The 19,125-nt window shown below is 40.6% G+C and overlaps 1 protein-coding gene across 1 annotated transcript in view; it reads right to left on the minus strand.

Annotated features, from left to right (window-relative positions):
* Window positions 1-2,731: 2,731 nt before the first annotated feature.
* PLAA (phospholipase A2 activating protein) overlaps window positions 2,732-19,125 on the minus strand; it is a 28,153-nt gene continuing 11,759 nt past the window's right edge. The window contains 8 exon segments of the mRNA XM_050943069.1: window positions 2,732-3,461; window positions 8,977-9,141; window positions 12,662-12,763; window positions 14,049-14,123; window positions 14,901-14,969; window positions 16,539-16,758; window positions 17,721-17,878; window positions 18,615-18,784. Of these exon segments, the coding sequence (XP_050799026.1) occupies window positions 2,896-3,461; window positions 8,977-9,141; window positions 12,662-12,763; window positions 14,049-14,123; window positions 14,901-14,969; window positions 16,539-16,758; window positions 17,721-17,878; window positions 18,615-18,784 (1,525 nt within the window). The 3' untranslated portion in view covers window positions 2,732-2,895.

Here is a 19,125-nt window from a genome sequence, read left to right on the forward strand (position 1 = left end):
ATTATGAAAAGGGATTCTATAGGGTAACACTGCAAAGTTCCCATCAAGGTTTATCTCTAAGTTTAGATTTCCCTCTCTTTCAACATAAACAGCATGACTGACTGCTTTATCCGGCATCTGATTGAGATTGGCATAGATGAGAGTCAACTGTCTCTAACAGGTTTCAGAGCGTTAGCCGTGTTAGTCTGTATCAGCAAAAACAATGAGGACTCCTTGTGGCACCTTAGAGCCTAACAAATTTATTTGGGCATGAGCTTATGTGGGCTACAGCCCACTTCATCAGATGCATGGAGTGAAAATACAGTAGGCAGGTATAAATATACAGCACATGAAAAGAGGGGAGTTGCCTTACCAAGTGTGTGTGTGTGTAGGGGGGGGGGATGTCAATGCTCACTAGGCCAATTCAATCAGGGTGGATGTGGCCCATTCCCACCAGTTGACAAGAAGGGGTGAATATCAACAGAGGAGAAATTACTTTTTGTAGTGCTAACGAGGCCAATTCAAAGAGGGTGGATGTGGCCCAGTCCCAAACAGACTTTTCCAGCAACTTCTTGGCAAGTGCTGGGAATAGGCCACATCCACCTTGACTGAACTGGCCTTGTTAGCACTGACCCCCACACTTGATAAGGCAACTCCCATCTTTTCATGGTGCTGTATATTTATAGCTGCCTACTGTATTTTCACTCCATGCATCTGATGAAGTGGGTTATAGCCTACGAAAGCTTATGCCCAAATAAATTTGTTAGGCTCTAAGGTGCCACAAGGACTCTTCGTTATCTCATAATACTTAGCTCTATATAACCCCTTTTCATTTTAAGATCTCAGAGGATACCATTATCCCTATTTTACATACAGAGAAAGCGAGAGAGAGGTTAGGGCCCAGATCGTCAAAGGTATTTAAGCACCTAGCTCCTACTGAAATCATGGGCACTAGGCACCTAAATACCTGAGGATCTGGGCATAAGTGACTTTCCTAAGGTCTTATATGAAGTCAGCTAGCAACTCACTGCTGCTGGACCCAAACCAACTGGGAGCACAGCTGCAGCAGAGGAAGAAGGTCCAGTGGTTAGGGCACTAGCCTAGGATTTAGGAGACCTGTGTTCGCTTTCATGCTCTACCACAGACTTTCTGAGAGCTTGGACAAGTCATGTGTCTTCTCTGTACCCGAGTTTCCCATCTGTAAAATAGGGATAACAACAGTGCCCTAATACAAGTGGTGGTGTGAAGATTGCCACACAGTCTTTAATATTATCATCAGAAAATGCTGTAATGGGGACCATATAAAATACCTAAAACAGACACCAGGGCTTTTTCTATAATCCTTATCCCTCTCCGTCTACTCAATTCTACAAATGCTGTGCTCAAACACAGGAAGAGAGTCTGTCCTGAAGAGCTTAAAGTTTAAAGTTAGGATTTTCAAAAAAGAACTGGTGGGAGGCAACCAAATCCTACGGAAATTCAATGGTATCTGGGCACTTAAACTCTGAAGCTCTTTGAAAACCCCAGTTTAAGAAAGCTGTTCTTGCTCCCTGCGTTCCTTGAGGGCAATTTCTCAAGACAATTTCCTTTACGCAATGAAACAGTGAAAGGCTAATCTGTTGTCCATAACAGTGTTCTGATGCCTGGACAACCCCTCTCACTGATTTTGACCCAGGACAGATGAAACACAAAGGGAAGAGCCTAGGGCAAAGATTTTCAGTAAAAGATTTTGAGCAAGGCTCCTAAACTCATTTAGGAATCTGAAAAATTCAGCAGAATGTTGAGGACCCAACATCTTCGGCTCAGTACCAGGACAGGGAAGCAGCATTTGAAGTGGCCAAGGAGCCTGCTCTGCAGACCTTATGAGTAGTGCTTCCCAGTCCTTGGAACAGAGAACTATGCAGGCAGGACAAGAAGCAGAGCCCAATTCCCCCGCCGTTTTTATTTTTAATTGCATCACTCCACCTTAAAGTCTGGGTATATCATTTGCTATTTTATACTGCACTCTTATAATGAATATAGCGTCTTTCATTCTGAAGGATTCCACAGAGCTTCACAGACTTCTGATCCTAGAAAGACATACTGCTGAACTTTATGCACAGGTAGTCAGTGGAGCTATTCCTGAGCACAGAATTAAGCACACGTAAGCCTTCGTAGCATCAGGGATTTAAACTGTTACACAAACATAACATGAAGGTGGTCTCTCATATCACCAAATCACTCACAGTAAGCTCAAATGTCATTTACAGACATTTGCAGCCCCCAAAGAGCTTCCCCCCTTCACCTCACTGGGGTTAACGTGCTACAGTTTTTAACCATGTACAGCAACACCACATTCAACAGTTGAAGGAAGTGAAGAAAACTACAAGGGAAATTTAAGTAGGCAGAATGCAATTAAAGTTAATCTCAGGATTCTGGCCAAGTTCAGACCTCAACTCTGACAAGTACCATCGAATCTTTAACAGTCACATATAATCAGAATCTTAGGTTTTGTGTCTGTTGGCAAACAGCACCAACAACAGGCACAATGCTTCCCAGTATCATGCTGAAGTACTATTTTCAGTGCTGATTCTAAAGAGACTGACACATACTGAATCAACGTTTCCTTGTTTTTTTCCTTCCTACGTTTTCCTTCCAAGTACTGACCTGATTTGACCCTGTTTAGCTTGACAAATTTAATGAGCTCATCACTCAAGACAGTATAGTTCATACCAGCGTCTCATGTATCCCAGACAGTAAAACATAATTTACAATCAGTGCAAAAAGTTTTTATTAGGTTTTTCCACTCATGACCAGTTAGATCTTCATCCAATTTGTAATTCTCCCACAGTACTTTTTCAGTTATATTCAGTCATGTAAAATATGAAAAAAAAAAATTTCACTACATATTCCTAGTTGCCCAAGTGCTAAAAAAAGTTACAGCAGATTGAGGACAAACCTACAGCATTCACTTACTTTAGCTGGTTCTGATACAGAGGCATATTTTTTAATTTGAGAGTCAACTCCTAGAGACTTGGCTAATTGCACAGCATTTGTATCGTCACTGATTAGCGTCCCAAGAGCCACAAGCAGTCTAAAAATGGCTTCAAGGTCTTGAACAACTTCTATGACTATGCTGATTACTGACAAACACTGAGCTTTTCCCTCAATGTTATTAACTTTATGTAACCAAACAGCATAGTTCAATGTCAATGTGGCCAGTGCGATGTGAATGTTCTTATTGCCGCCCAATTTCAGTTCTATTGCATGTGACATTATTGTGTCCCTCTGTGACATCATGAGCCTCTGGCCTGCCTGGCTGACAAAACAATTGCAAAGAGTTCTAAGTGCCAGTAACTGGTTTGCCTGCTTTCCGTTACGACTCAGATATTTTAGGAGATGGCTGCTGAATCGTATGCTATCCTTTTCACTGCAGAAATTCTCATTCACGCTGGGATGCCTGATAGATAGTCGAAGAATGTCTAATGCTGGAAAGACAATATCTAAGAGACAAGAAAAATATTTTAATGCATTACACAGATATTGCATTGTCTGTAAGAACTCTGGAGAGCTTTCCTTATATGCGCAGATCTGTACGCCTGCTTTTGAAATGAGTACTACAAAAGGAACATACAGAGAACAGTTAAGATTCAGATAGACCCCAAGTGCCTAAACCACAAGTACTCAAATATGCAGAAATTCATATCAAAACCAAAATTGTGTACACAGCCCCAATTGTACAAAAAGTTTCAGATGTCTACCAGAGAAACTTTGCTGCCATGAGTATTAACTTCAGATACAGTCAGAGTGCTTCCAAGACACTTGTAAACTATCCTGTCCAAAGAATTCAGTGTGACAACATTGAGAAGACAGATACTTCACATGCAACACGGCTGCTTCACAGGTGTTAACTTTTTCAATGTAGCCCACATCTAAATAGCAAGCATATCATGGGCAACCTCCCATTCCAGATCTCATAATGTCTTTGTGACCACTACAGCAACTGTCTACGTGGAAAAGGAAAATATTTAATGTATTTTCAGATGCCCACACTACAATATGTTTTTTATCCAAATTTAAAAAAAAATGGAAAGGATGCCATCAACTTGAAACCTAGTCTGCATTTCTAAAGTAAGCTTAAAATATGAATAGTTTCAGGTACTACATCTGCCTCCTAGCTCATACACAAATATTTGTGGCTATAGAACTACTTAAACAAAAAACAAAAACAGCAAACATTGAACAAGAGAAACTGACACTACCAAAACAGGCTATATACAAATGGCAGACAAATATACAACTTTAAAAGGACATTCCTCTTCCCCCTCCACCCCCAGTAGGCTGTTAGGATAATCTTGGGTGTTATTTGTAACAGTTAGTGAAAGATTTCAGGCAGAAATGTGATTTTTAAGTTGGCACAGTCCCTTTCATTGTGCTGTGAGCTACTGATCTTCATTTTAAAATTCCTGAAAACATCTATTCTGTTCCTTTTTCTCTCCTATACATGCTTTCCTGCCCCAAAAATCTCCTGTTCTCCCCTAGACACTTCCCTGCACCCACACACCCCTGAACAAGATGTCTAAAGTGCTAAGTAGTCCAGGCAGTTAATTTCCTGGATATGCTGCCCAGATTCATCTTCCCCTGGACATTCTTCCCTCTCTGGTGGCTGACAGCTCCAATCCCACTGATGGATCCTGTTCTTTACCTTTTTAGCAGCAGGGCTCTTTTTTTATTTATTTACTTTTTTTAAACCATCAGCTGCACCTGGTCCTCCTCCTCACATGCAGCTGTTCTTACAGGCATACAGGCTCTTTGGAATGAAGAGACTGTACACCTGTAAAAGCACTAGAAACATGTAGGTGTCAGCACTGATCTCCCACATCTCTATAGACTATAGTATAGTTAACTGCTGTGTTTCACAACTGTTATGAATGATTTACCTAACGTAAACAAATTCATATTAAATCTCTTAAATGTGATTTAATTGTTTTAAAAAGTTAGTTTTCTACTTAAAACATCATGTTAGCATTGGCTTGATATAAGGTTAAATTTTAAATTCAGTTTCCTCTGAGTTCAGCATACACAGTGCACCCAATTGATTCACACAGGCTATAAATCTCAACCTGACTAAAGAGCCACTCTCCACTACGGTGAGTGCTGCATTAGGGGGGCTGTGTTGTGAGCTGGTGCGGTGAATATCCGAGTGTCTGTCTGCTGTGCCCATTTGTTTGACTGGTACTAGTTGCAGGCACTGTTTGACCATGTGCTTGTTTGTTTGAAAAGTGTGAATTGGGAGTGATTTGTTCCAGGTGGGCCTTGAGTGGTTGATTGGAGGGAAGGCTTTGAGCCAGCAGCCTTATAGAAAAGCAGCCAATTGGGAACCGAATGAGCTGTGAACAAAGGAGAAGCAAACAGAGGCAGTTTGCCTAGGGAGATTTCCCACAGAGTTTTTGCCTTTCAGGCTTCTGTGAGCAGTAAATACAACATCTGAAGAGGCTGTTAGAAGGAAGACAATATGGATAGTGAGCGATCAGCTGTTGTGACCTGCAGAGGATGTGCCATGTTTGTCTTTCTTCCAGAGGATAGAAATGACTGTCTGTATAAGTACAAGCTTGTCTCCGTATTGGAAGAGAAGGTTAAAGGTCTACAGACCCAAGTATCAACCCCACGTTGCATCAGAGATGAAGACTTTCTGTATAGAAGTCAGTGTTTGGTACTGCAGGCACAGCATGCTGAGGAATCTGAAATGGCAGTGCAGAACGGGGAAGAAAATTGGCAGCATGTGACTTCCAGAAGAAGAAGAAGGAGAACCCATGTACCCCCAGTGCAGATAGAAGAAAAAAAACCATTTTCAGGTTCTCTGCACAGATACTATGGCAAAGAATGGTTTGGAAGAGTCATCTCAGGGAAGGGATCAGAAGGAGACCCCATCGACCGGAAAGCATGGGTTGCATTGTCCTAGGGATGGGGAGTGCCACGACCACCATTCCCAAGAGGAAGAAACAGGTGGTGGTAGTGGTTGGGGACTCCCTCCTAAGGGGGATGGAGTTATCCATCTTCCGTCCAGACCAGGAAACTCAGGAAGTGTGCTGCTTGCCCAGAGCTAGAATTCAGGATGTGACGGAGCGTCTGCCAAGACTGATCAAGTCCTCGGACTGCTACCCCTTCCCACTTCTCCACTTGGGTCCCAATGATACTGCCAAGAATGACCTTGAGGGGGTCACTGCAGACTATGTGGCTCTGAGAAGAAGGATAAAGGAGTTTGAGGCACAGGTAGTGTTCTCGTTCATCTTCCCCGTTGACGGAAAAGGCCCAGGTAGGGATCATTGTATTGTGGAAGAAAATGCGTGGTTACGCAAGTGGTGTTGGAGATTCTTTGATTCTTTGACCATGGAATGTTGTTCCAGGAAGAATTGCTAGGAAAAGATGAGATCCACCTAACGAAGAGAGGGAAGAGCATCTTCACAGGCAGACTTGCTAATCTAGCGAGGAGGGCTTTAAACTAGGTTCACTAGGGGATGGAGACCTAAGCACTGAGGTAAGCAGGGATCCCGGGAGGAAACACAAGGAGGAGGGTGCAACGGGAGGCCTCCTGATTCACACTGAGAAAGTAGGGCAATCGGCTAGTTATCTTAGGTGCCTGTACACGAATGCAAGAAGCCCGTGAAACAAGCAGGAAGAATTGGAAGTTCTGGCACAGTCAAGGAACTATGATGTGACTGGAAGGACAGAGACTTGGTGGGGTAATTCACATGACTGGAGCACTGTTATGGATGGGTATAAACTGTTCAGGAAAGACAAACAAGGGAGAAAAAGGGGAGGAGTTGCACTGTATGTAAAAGAGCAGTATGATTGCTCGGAGCTCCAGCAAGAATCTGGAGAAAAGGCTGTTGAGTCTTTGGATTAAGTTTAAAGGCGAAAGCAACAAGAGTGATGTCTGGTGATCTATAACAGACACGCACCACAACAAGGAGGTGGAGGCAGACAATTCTTCGGACAAGAGAAGTTTCCAGATCACAGGCCCTGGTTCTCAGGGGGACTTCAATCACCCTGACATCTGCTGGGAGAGCAATACAGCAGTGTACAGATAATCCAGTAACTTTATGGAGTGTTGGGGACAACTTCCTGGGGCAAGGGCTGGAGGCACCAACTAGGGGCCGTGCTACTCTTGACCTGCTGCTCACAAACAGGGAAGAATTGGTGAAGAAGTGGGTGGCAACCTGGGCAGCAATGACCATGAGATGGTCGACTTCAGGATCCTGACAAAAGGAAGAAAGAAGAGCACCAGAATAGAGACTCTGGACTTCAGAAAAGCAGACTTGGACTCCTTCAGGGAACTGATGGGCAGGATCCCCTGGGAGGCTAAAATGAGCTGGGGGAGGAGTCCAGGAGAGCTGGCTGTATTTTAAAGAAGCCTTATTATGGACACAGGAACAAACCCTCCTGATGTGTAGAAAGAATAGCAAATATAGCGGATGACCAGCTTGGCTTAACAGAAAAATCTTCGGTGAGCTTAAACACAAAAAGGAAGCTTATAAGAAGTGGAAACTTGGGACAGATGATTAGGGGGGAGTATAACAATATTACTCGAGCATGCAGGGGTGTAATCAGGAAGGCCAAAGCACAATTGGAGTTGCAGCTTGCAAGGGATGTGAAGGGTAACAAGAAGGGTTTCTACAGGTATGTTAGCAACAAGAAGGTGGTCAGGGAAAGTGTGGGACATTTGCTGAATGGGGGAGGCAAGCTAGTAACAGATGATGTGGAAAAAGCTGAAGTACTCAATGCTTTTTCTGCCTCGGTCTTCAGAGACAAGGTCAGCTCCCAGACTGCTGCACTGGGAAGCACAGTATGGGCAGGAGGTGAGCAGCCCTCAGTGGTGAAAGAACAGGCTAAGGACAATTTAGAAAGCTAGACATGCACAAGTCCATGGGGCTGGATGCAATGCATCTGAGGGTGTTGAGGGAGTTGGCTGATGTGTCTGTGGAGCCATTGGCCTTTATCTTTGAAAACTCGTGGCGATCGGGGGAGGTCCCGGACGATTGGAGAAAGACAAATATAGTGCCCATCTTTAAAAAAGGGAAGGAGAATCTGGGGAACTACACTTGGAAGAGAGGAAGATGATCAGAAACAGTCAACATGGATTCACCAAGGGCAAGTCATGCCTGACCAACCTGACTGCCTTCCAGTTATCTCATCATAGCTCTGTGGATATGAGGAAAGCAGTGGACATGATATACCTTGATTTTAGCAAAGCTTTTGATATGGTCTCTCACAGTATTCTTGCCAGCAAGTTAAAGTAGTACGGATTGGATGAATGGACTATAAGGTGGACAGAAAGCTGGCTACATCGTTAGGCTCAATGGGTAGTGATCAACAGCTTCATGTCTAGTTGGCAGCCAGTATCAAACGGAGTGCCCCAGGGGTCAGTCCTGGCTCCGGTTTTGTTCAACATCTTCATTAATGATCTGGGTAATGGGATGGATTGCACCCTCAGCAAGTTCGTGGATGATACTAAGATGGTGGGAGAGGTAGATATAATGGAGGATAGGGATAGGGTCCAGAGTGACCTAGACAAATTGGAGGATTGGCCAAAAGAAATCTAGTAAGGTTCAACATGGACAAGTGCAGAGTCCTGCACTTAGGATAGAAGAATCCCATGCACCGCTACAGGCTGAGGACCAACTCAAATATTGGTACACCTATTCACTTCCAGTTGGCCAGTTTCAGCTTAGTCCAATGAGCTCCTAAGATGCATTCAGTGCAGTTCTGGAGGTTTACAGAGTAGCTTTGAACATCTGGGTTTAAACAATGGCAGAATGACATGCTTTTAAGTGAAACAATCATGAAAAATTTAAGGCACCATAATGCAAAGTTAATTACTTCCCTTCCTCAAATAACTATGGCTGAATATTTGGAGGGAACAGATAAACTGTGGAGGAATAACTCAAAGGAAGGGATAGATGAAGAGGAGCTTCCCAATTATCTCCTGCCCATCCATATAATGTGTTTATTTCTTACCTTCTGGCCAGTTAATGGCTTTCCACAAAGTTTGAAGTTGTTGTGCTGTTGGTGTTTCTAAAGAGGTATTACATGTTACAAAGAGTAACTTTTCTAGGAGTATCAAATCATCTTCAGTTAGCTTTTGTTCTTCAGGTGCGCTTCCATTAAGTTCCTTTAGTTTACCTGTGCAACCAAAAAACCCCAAAAGGTTAGTCTGTGCCAGTAGATTTTCACCACCTGAAAAATACATGCAAAGCACTTTCCAGAGAATCTCAAAGCATTTTAGAAACATCGAGCCCCCACTATTTTCACAACTTTTGTTCTGTAGATTTTTGAACAGAAATTGTTATTTTGCTTGACTTCACAACCTTTCAAATTCAGTTTTTCACAAGTGGCTATTTTTCATGATCGTCATTTCCACAATCACCCAGCAAAGCTGAGGTACAATCCCAAAATCTGGATCCTTGATTCCCTGCTCTAGTCACAACATTCCATGATCCACAGTATCTCTAGAAAACTCTTGTCCCAGAGAAGTCTGGACTTCCTAAACTTAAGTTATAAAAACACATCAATAATATTAGTTCATATTTTATCATTTTGCACTTCTCATTAGGAGACTTGACATTACACACTCAAGAATGTTCAAGAAAGCTGGTTACAGAAGTAAGTAACACTGCTGCAAATTTTCAAAAGTAAATAAAGTGTTTTAAAATGGGGGGGGGGAGATTTTGAACTCACATCTATAAGGTACTGAAATATGTCAGCTGAAGGTGGTAAAGGATCATATCACAACAAATTGATTTTGAGTGTTTATAGCTGATCCCCCGACTCCCTCCCTTACCTTTTGATTATCAGGGTAGCTAAGGTATGGGAAGGCTGGGTAATTCAAAGTTAAGATGAGTCAAGACGTGCTCAGAAATTATTGAAATCATCTAAATATGCATACTTGCTTGCTAAGTGCCAAGGAACATGTAGTCACCTTATGATTCAAAAAGCCTTTGAAACTAAAATTAGTTTCAACTATGCTAATTTAAGGACAAAATGTTTATTATATATAATATATTCCAAAATTTTACAGTTTGCCACAAAGTTGATCCACTGATGCATATACGCCTACCAAAGGTCACAAATTCCAATTCTATAGAAAAGTACAAGCAGGAGTACCACTTCAATTCCTGCTACCCTTTCTTGTCAAATTCGTAGCAGACAATCAATGGGAAGTCCTGGAAGGATGGGTTGATGGTCTATCTTGAAAAAAATCCTATATTAAATTTGTAGTTGGGGGTTCTAGCCCCTGGAGTTCCATAATCTTATCATTTGAACAATTCACTCACATAGGGCTAGTAGGAAAAACTTTCCTGGGTGAATGACATCAATGTTTGCAGAATCTAAGCTTATATTTAAAAAACAATAATAATAATAATTCTAGCCCTTGTGGATACAAATTTCAGTTCTCACAGCTATTACTGGAAACCGTATGGGCAGCAGTTAAACAAGTTAAAATTAGTCAATTTCATTCTCCATTATATAGGGAAAAATCTAGGAGTAATAGCAGAGGCAGGACTGGAGCTATTTACTAAAGAGAACTCCCCACAAATGAAGGCATGGGATTAGCAGAGACCACCACTACACTCAAGCAACCAGCAGCTTATAGAGTTAGAGGAAGAATGTGTTCTCTTTACCATAGGCACGTGAAGTGGTGCTGCGGACGGTACTGTAGCATCCTCAGGTTTTATGCAGGGCAGCTGGCCCCGCATCCCACTCCCCAGCCATTGGTTCCATGCATAAAACTGGGGTTGTTTCCTATGCCTATGCCCTGCTCCTGGCCCTCTGCCTGCACTCTGCTCCTCAACCTCTCATCTCATCTGGGGCTCGGGTCCTGGCAGCCAGCCCCAACCCTACTCCCAGGCCTCCATGCCCGGGGCCCCACACCCAGCCAGGGCTCTGCTCTTGGCTCCGCTTCTGGCCCCACACCTCGTCCCTCTTATCCCATCTGGGTCCCCCGCTCCCAGAGAGACAGCCCTGCTCCCAGCCTCAGGGTGGGACAGAGGGACGGACAGGATTAAGGGGGCTGGTTTTCAGCACCCTCAGTACTAAAAATGTTCCAGCGCCACAGCTCTCTACCCTCTAGCAGTCTGGGTTTGGAGTTCACAATGATCAGATATTTTCTAGTACTGATTATAAAACAGGGAACACCAGGAGGTGGTCAAAGCACAGCACCCTCGTAGTAATCCCAGCACTCTTCATTTTCGAAGCAGCTGGGGTAAGGTTGTGGGCATGTTGGCCCTAGACAGTGGGACTCTTCATTGTAGTTCAGTCCTCTGGCTATTGGATATTTGGTACATTTTCAAGCCCCATAAAGTGGGAAGATGGGGAGAGGGTGATAGTGAAATGACGAATAAATGTGGGAGGGAAGGAGAGATTTTACATTCATAAGCTCTTTAAGGTAGCACTAAGTCATCCCATAAACGTGTATAGCACCTCATTTTGAATTACTATTATATCAAGTATAGTTTTATAGAACTCCTTAGGTACAGAAAATACAGACAAAAAAAGAAGGGTAAGAGATTTTGGGGACAGATGAGATACAGAAAACATAGGGAAGGAAACAGAACTAAATAGCAAATTATAAGTGGGGAGGGTCAAGGGAGAGTAAGAAAAGTAAAGTGACGGTGAAAACAAGCACTATGATCTATTACAGCAAAGAGAAAGAGTGGAGTCAAGGCAGAAAAGGAAAAGTCTAACAAAAGCAAGGTACATTTACATGAATTCAGTGGAAAGTTTGTTCATGTAAATTACAATTAAATACTGTACACCAGTTGTTCTCAAACAGGGGTCCGAGGCCCACTGGGGGACCATGAGCATGTTTCAGAGGGTCTGCCAAGGAGGGACAGTGTTAGACTTGCTGAAGCCCTACTGCATGGGGCTGAAGCCTGGAGCCCTATCACCTGGGGCTGAAGACAAAGCCTGAGCAATTTAGCTTTGCGGAGGGCCCTGTGGCATTGGGCCCCATGTAACTGCCCTGCTTGCTACTCCCTAATGCTGACACTGGCTTTTATATGCAGAAAACCAGCTGTTGTTGCACAGGTAAGCCGTGGAATTTTTATAGCATATTGGGGGGGCCTCAGAAAGAAAAAGGTTGAGAACTCCTGGTGTACACGACTGTTTTACTTCGTGTGTTACGCAGGATGTCAGGCTAGATGAGTATAATGTCCCTTTTGGACTTGGTCTAGGAAAGTGCAGGGGACATGACTACCTGGGATATTGGGTAAATTTATCAAGTCCTGGCTCTACATTCAAAATCAAAGGATGTTCTCCTGAAGCCAGCAAGGGCTGGGAGCACTGTGGAGTTTTATCGCAACAGAGGGAGCAAGCCTTGTATCACTCAGAATCACGAATTCAGTGAGCAAAATCCCCCAAAAGAGCAAGAATGGGCATGCAACACTTGTATTACAGGGAGAACAAAGTAGATATTTTATATAAAAGAAAAATTATTCCCTTGTGAAATCCCAATCCCCCACTGTCTGGATTTTCAAATACCCTTCCATATTGTAGGTCTGTTTGGAGCTGTGACTGAAAGATATCAATTGTGCACGACTACAAGATCGGAGATGTGGTAAAAAGTAATGAAGCTTCCTGGAGGGGCTGAGAAAGAGTGAAGAATTAGTTTAATCAAAATTAGATTCAGGAATAAAAAACTCACCCAATATTTGTGTTGGGTTGGCCTGGTCAAAAGTGACAGCTTCCTTCTTTGGAAAATAAATATTTTCAGCTTTAGCATTGGTTGCTTGATAAGCACCTCTTCCTACACAAGGTAAAGATATTAGAAATTCAACAGAATAGTGTTTGATAACAAGTAGTAACTTCCTTTCAGAAAGTTAAACTTGCTAGCTATATGTTTCTATATGTGCTCCTCCTGAAATTTATCACTAGTTATGTCATTAGTACTTACAATAGTTACAAAACCAAAAGGCCATAATTATAAACAGAATTCATTCATAACTGGATTTTTTCCAAATGCTTTCCTACACAATAGCAAGTGCATAACTAGGATTTCATTGTAATCCAAACAAATATCATTCAGTTCAATCTTTCTATTTATTTAAATATTCCAAGATCAGAAGGGACAATTGTGAACAGCTAGTCTGACTTCCTATGTAACACTAGCCACATATCTCCTCCAAAATAATACTTAGAATTGGAGAGTGGATATCATATTTGACACACAAGTATGGACAGTCCAAATTTTAATCCACAAAAAAAACCCTTTATCTTCACTGTGTCATTTTCACAATAAAGAGGCAAACGATTTAGGTGGTCTGCATGGGCTACACCTAAATTTGGAACTGAAATTTGAGAGATTTCTTTGGAAAGGCAATTTCCCCTATCTTAGCAATGAATTATCAGATTTGACCTATTACCTGTGATCGATTTGCTAGAATTACATCTGAAAAGAATAAACTCAATTAGTAGAATTCACTTAGCTATTTAAAACTGAATATACACCTCTACCCCGCTATAACGCGACCTGATATAACACAGGTTTGCATATAGCGCAGTAGCAGCGGGTCTCGCTGACGATTTAAAGGGCCCAGGGCTCTGGCTGCTGCAGGGAGCCCCGGGCCCTTTAAATCACCGCTGCAGCCCTGCCACTGCTACCCTGATATAACAGCGTTTCACCTATAACACGGTAGGGATTTTTGGCTCCCCACGACCGTGTTATATCGGGGCAGAGATGTACCAATTTTTCTGGCTGGTGCTACTGACACCATCTTTATGATCTGAAACCTATTTAACATACTAATAGAGTCACCCTTATATTCCTTTAAGGGCAGATTAAACACCACATACTTTGATGTTTCACTGCAGGATTCCCACCAGAGCACAGAATAGAGATATACAAAAGATGAAAAGTTTCTTCCATTTTTCCAATAAATTTCAGAGGGTGAACAGGCTTCCTTTTACTACAGCTTTGAAAACAACTGAATTTAATATAAAAATCTCATCTCAAGCAGAATCTTTTAGTGTTTAAAGAGAAGCTGGAGTGAAAGATTTGTAATGCTTATTTATTTGCAAGATGAAGCCCTTACCAGTAAATGGATCAACTCCCCCACTCAAAGGAGCTACCACATTTGATGCAGAACCAGGGACATAGCGACCGGCACCTAAAAGATGGCAAATGAGGTATTACATGAATGTATACCACAGCAAGGCAAGTAAAAAGATAACTAGGTTTTTCTGCTATTGATGAAATTATATCACACAGTCACAATATCCGTATACTCCTTAAAGTAAAAAGGTTATTTTTAATTAAATAAAAAAGTTATCCTCAGCATGTCACACAGTTTGAGGATTGTGCTACACTGTGGTATGTTAGCTATGTCCTGTTTCTTCTAGCACAAAACTAGAAATTAAAAAATACAAGCCAAACTGATCTTTCTCGAGTGCCAAGTGATTGTCTTATCCCCACACCAACAGTTGTGGTCATGACCCTGCTAATTTGAAAGTGTTCTATGCTCTTACATTAAGACAGTTTTCACTCAGATAAAACCAGAGTAGTAAGACATGTAAAATTCTACAGAAAAAACCCAACCCCTAGTTGGCCAAGTGATTTAACAAAAGTTTAGCAAATATGAGGGTTAAGCACCTTGTTTCCTCTGCAGCTGGAGTGGTGGTACACTGTAGAGGACAAACTGAACTGTGTGAGGTAGAAGAGGGAGCCTCATATCACTTCTCCTCACAGTGGATTATCACAGCAGAGGAGTCAGTCTGGTCAATCTGAGTCAAGAGGAGTCAATCTGATCAAGATTGTGGCCCCCCAAAATAAAGGGATAGGTGGAAACTTAGTGCTCTTTGTTGGCCATTGGTTGGGCCTGAACTGATAAAAACCCACCTTTTGATGCCTGCCAGAGGCATTAGAACAAAATCAAGTTATGTAATACCTGTAAATGGATCTGGTGCAGGTACAGCATTGGACCCAGATGAAGAGCCCGGAACATAGCGACCACTGCCTGTTAAGCAGTAAGAAAAGGAAAGCCAGTTAATTTTCTTATGTTGATAATAACTTCTACTGAAACTCATTAGTCTCTGCACTGGTCACTCTTCGGATGGCAAAGTGGCTCAAAATGAGGCTGAATGCAGTTTGTGCCTGGGGCGATAAAGATGTTTTCCAGGGATTATTTTTTGTTTTGTTTCTAAAGAAAGTTATGAAGAAACACATACCATACATATACGCACACTTTCTAGTCATCTAACCAAGCCAACTGAGCATTTGTTTCTTTCCTTTAAAAAAGGTATACATTCCTACACATTTGTTGTGACCTTCAGACTCCTAGCAAGTTGCCAAATCAGCCATCTATGTCGCAAAATTAAAACACTCTTGGGTTAAAATCATTCCATTTAGATTGAGACACCAGATTTGCAGTGCATCTCCAAAAGGAAGATACTGTTAAAAGTCCTGCATACAAAATTATGTCTGTTCACTGAGCTTGACTACCGTCAAGAAGTCAGCTCCATGTATTTAAAAAAAGGACAATGTTAAAAATGTATTTTATTTTTAAAATAAAATTTAAGAAAGTTTCCTTGTTACTACCACCATGTATGTAGTTTACTTTTTGTTCTTCAATGTGATTGGAAAATGCACATACTAGTCTATCCTATTTAGGTTCTGGGCACTTTCTAGACTTTCAAAAGGCAAACTAGGTGAGGTAATGTCTTTTATTAGACTAACCTCTTTTGGTAAAAGACAAGCTTTAGTGCTTACAAAGAGCTTTCCTTCAGGTTTAAGTAAACAGAAACACTAATATCTATCAAGCAAGGTTCCTCTCCATTCTTCCCCAAGGAATTAATTGCATGTGTATGTTCTTACTAGTTATTTCAACAGTTCATAATCAGTTGCATTTGATTTTCATAAACTAGCAAAATGCTGAAGTAACACATTGCAGGGTAATGTTTCAATCTCAATAGAACTTGTAACTGAAATATAAAAAAGTATTTCTAGTCAGACTTTTTTTTAAAAGCACTAAGTAAAAAAAAAAATTTGTACTAAGATTCCTGAGAGCTTTTTAATTTAAGGTTTAAAAAAAAAAAAAAAAAAAAAAAAAAAAAAAAAGGGATATGCTGCCTTGAAAAGCTTTGTTCCTATTACTGATTATAAAAAGGAAATTGAAGAGTAAGTGACTAATTTTTTGTTGAAGATTCAGTTTAACAAAAATTGCAAACCCAACACAGCAGTTAAATTAGTAACAATTAAACAAAATATAGTGGAAGTCAATTCAAGTCAATCAGAAGCTAGATCAGGCAAAGCCCCACGGTAAATCAGTGTCTTGCTATACAAGTATTGGAAATTGAATTTGGAAGCTTAGTGGGATCATATTTGCATGGTAATAAACAGAATGCTTTCCCGGCATTCTGCTAAACTGCTGTTCCATATTTGTCAATGTGCCAACTATATAAAAATATGTTGTATGCTCCAGACAGAAAAGAACAGGCACCTTACAGTTTGCAGTTTTAATTCAGAAAGATATTAACATTTGAGATCTTAAAGTGTGCACCAGTGATAGTTAATTTTTCCCCTTTACCTGTAAAGGGATCTGAAAATCCAGTGTCTGTATTCCCCAGCATTTGCCCTTTGGTGTTGTCTATAATAAACTTGGCCACCTGATCCAGAAACATGGAATTTAAATCATTCTTCTGCAGGAAATTGTATGCAGTCAGCCAGGGATCATCACTGATGTTATATGGCAATTTGTAGGAAGGCCCATTTTCATTCACATCAATAGTGAAAACATAATCATATTCCTTTAAGTGGAAGTAAAAATGGAAATAAGTCAAAGGGGTGTCATCACATATTTATCTACAGACACATCAAATGTGGACTGTAAGAACAGTACAGGCAAATGATGCCAGATTAAGATTTCTGGTTTTGAGAACATGAATATCCTTGTTATCAGATTTCATTAAACTGTAAAATATAGTACTCTCCTATGCTGGCTGCTTGTCTAAATGTTTTATTTTAGAAAATACTGGACACAGTTAAAACACAAGTGTGGGCTAAATTAGCAAGTTTTACCATGAATGGAAGTGATGGTTTCCCATAGAGTGCAGAGATGTTCCTTTTGAAAGGGTCAAAGAATAGGAAAACTGAAATCACACTTCCGTGTGTGTGACTTTTAGAGACAAACTAACACTAAAAATAATTAAGCAGACATATCACATCAATTCTCATGAACAAGTCTGGCCCTCTACAAAGGCTGCAGAGGTTAGAATAGATCAGACGCACTATAAAATGCAGTCTTGAATGTATGTGTACATATGTAGCATGACAAACTAGTGACTTTTTCAGACATACAACTACAACTCCCATTGAAGTCAACAGAAATTGCAGGTACTGAAAAGCAGGCCACAGGATAATCAAAATCTAATGAGGCATTAGCAATAAGCAATAAATGCACAAGAACTCAATCCCAAATAGTAAATTAAACACTGCTTAGAGTTTATACAGTTTTCCACATCAGCTAGTTGACGCCAGCAAATGTATTTCAGAAATATTAAGGTATACACTGTAGATAAGTACAGTAACTAACATTTCTGGTTCTAAATAAGAGAAGTTTGTTAGACCTAGGATCTATAATGAAGTAATGACAAGTACTTAACTTATTTAAGAGTTTATTCCAAATAATGACTGGAGTAATGTGAGGTTTTTTGTATGAAGAGTTACTAGAACATCAATACAATGATCTAAGAAAAAAAACTTTACATACCTTTCCTTCAAATAAGACCCTTCCAGATGTTTGCTGTGTGGCTCCAGATGATCCAACCACTTCACCAATCTTGATCCACCTCCCTTCACTAACACTCCACTGATAGGCTTCAACTTTCCCATTATCTCTAATTAGTCGTGTCTGCCCCTCTCTTGTTCCTTGAAATAAATAAATAAAAATTAAAAAAAAATTGCATAGCTAGAGAGAACTAAGATAGTGAAGAAGCTTCCAATGAGAAATAAGAATGTTTCCAAGTTAAAAAAAAACAACCTTCAAATTTGGCTCACGTTTTTACTTCCTGACTGGGGTGGGGTGTGGTGCGGGTAGATGTGTTTGTTCACATCTTCCTGCTTAAGAGCTATCTAAATTATCACTGCTTCCTTTCATTTCACTTGGCTCCATTCTTTTCTTATAGGGATCTTCATTTTGAAGTAAGTAAATTTAAGACTAAATTTTGATGCAGTTAAGACAACATCAGTTCTATTTCAACATTCATAGTTTGAAAGTGTTACGTTTGTTTTGTAACTATTTTTTCTTTTTTAGGAAAACAATGCCGTATCAAGTTGTCCCTTACTGAATCACATTGTTAAACAAAAACTGCTGCACTGTTGCATAATAAAGCCATTAAAGGGTCATCATAAATGTAATCTGTTCTATTTCTATGAAGTGATAGAAGAATATCAGTTAAATCCTCAGAAACAAAATCTTTTATTAGAGGCATAACAAAGTCTCCATAACACCAGTGAACACAGAAGAATGAAATTTTTATTGTTAAAGAACACAATTTAAGTGATCAACAAAACCTGCTCCATCCCCAGGAGAGATGAAGCTCCTGATGCTACAAAACAGAGCTTTATTGTTGTGTTTTAATGAAACAGAAACTGAAGAAATTACCAGGTTCTTTTAGATGTTCTCTTCCAGGAAGATCATCAGCATTAATGTCTCCTAAATCACTAGTGCTGGGGTCAATAGTTGACTGGGAAAGTTCATTTTCAAAAGCTTGAATCTCCTCAGCACTTGCTGTGCGCTCCAAAGACTCTGTAAATACTCTGATAATCCCATCACTGAATGAAGAGAAATACAACACATTTGAAAATGTAATCTCCATCATCTAATATGTCAAAGTGGTTATGTTCCTGGTACGGGATAAAGTTATTTCTAATATGAATTTATGTCATTTGTTAATTTTAATAGGCTAAAAACCAGTATCTGCTATATAAAAGATACGGTTCTCATGCTCTCATTCTATCACAAAAAAATAAGCAGACAGAGTAGAGGTGCCTTGAGGCAGAATACTCCTATCAAATGACTTTGGTACAGAATAACTGCTAGCCTATCCATAGTACTGAACTTTAAAAACCAGCCACATTTCCAAGGTACTATTTCTTCTGATGTTCTCAGAATA

This window comes from Gopherus flavomarginatus, chromosome 3 (genome assembly GCF_025201925.1).
Source record: "Gopherus flavomarginatus isolate rGopFla2 chromosome 3, rGopFla2.mat.asm, whole genome shotgun sequence".
Taxonomy (NCBI): Eukaryota; Metazoa; Chordata; order Testudines; family Testudinidae; genus Gopherus; species Gopherus flavomarginatus.